General features: G+C 48.2%; 1 protein-coding gene across 1 annotated transcript in view; it reads right to left on the reverse strand.

Moving 5' to 3' along the window:
- Positions 1 to 265: 265 nt before the first annotated feature.
- Positions 266 to 1,108, reverse strand: part of LOC106013833 (universal stress protein in QAH/OAS sulfhydrylase 3'region) — a gene marked incomplete at its 5' end in the record, with an annotated part of 10,147 nt that continues 9,304 nt past the window's right edge. The window contains 1 exon segment of the mRNA XM_013090570.2: positions 266 to 635. Coding sequence (XP_012946024.1) covers positions 492 to 635 — 144 coding nt within the window.

Raw genomic sequence — 1,108 nt, forward strand, 5'->3', positions numbered from 1 at the left:
GGAGAAAAAAAAAACCCACTCAGAAGTTAGGGCAGAGTTGGGAAAAAAAGTAAATGAACATCGCATGAACAAATGGTCGCTTTTAAGCACAAGGGGGGCTATCCCGAAAATTGCTGTTTTCAGAAAATCGAAGGTGCAGTTTTTGGACCCCTGTTCAGTTTGTTTAAAAGAAAAGGAGATGTTTCTCTACAACCGAACAAATATACACACCAATGAAATCAAACTTCTCCTATAGGTAGGGCAAGGCCCACATTTGGTGTAGATCAAGATTTCTGGAAACCCCCAAAATCTGGGTAAGCCTGCTTGTCCTTAAAAGCGACCAAGTCAGGGCAGAGTCTGGGGGGAAAAAATGAATGAACATCGCATCATGAACAAATATTGCTGAGCAAGTCAGTGGTGGCCATCTCATAATCTGCTCTACCAGTCAGCTGGGGATCAGCTGGGGGTCAGCTGAGGTTCAGCCGACCGGCGGGTGGCCGTGTGTCGGTCACTCAGTGCTTGGGGTGACAACAGACCAGCACGGGGCAGCTGGCGTGGTGGACCACACTGTCGCTGACACTGCCCATGAAGGTCCGGCGTAGCGTGTTCTGGCCGCGGGTGCCCATCACTATCATGATGGCTTTGCTCTTCTCCTGTGTGTGTGAAGGGTGAGGGGGGGGGAGGAAGGGGTGGAGGGGTAGTTTAGTTTTAGTATGTGTTTGCAACACACTTGCAACACAATAAGGTCATATACGAGTGGAAGAATAGAGGTGTTACAAGAGAGTAACAAACAGAAAAAAGAAGGAGGGAAGATAAGGACGATAGATGTTTGATAGGAAAGAAGGAGCAAACCACACCAGAGCACCCGCCAACCACCCATGTGAAGGGTGAGTGAGGGGGGGGGGGAGGAGAGGGCGGAAGAGGGGTGGGGTTTAGTTTTAGTTTTAGTAAGTTTTTTACGGCACTTGCAACACAATAAGGTCATATATACGTGCAGAAAACTAGGTGTTACAAGAGAGTAACAAACAGAAAAAAAGAAGGAGGGGAGATAAGGACAATAGATGTTTGATAGGAAAGAAGGAACAAACCACACAACAGCACCCATCAATCACCCACAGGGGGGCGGGGG

This window comes from Aplysia californica, unplaced genomic scaffold (genome assembly GCF_000002075.1).
Source record: "Aplysia californica isolate F4 #8 unplaced genomic scaffold, AplCal3.0 scaffold01342, whole genome shotgun sequence".
Classification (NCBI taxonomy): Eukaryota; Metazoa; Mollusca; class Gastropoda; order Aplysiida; family Aplysiidae; genus Aplysia; species Aplysia californica.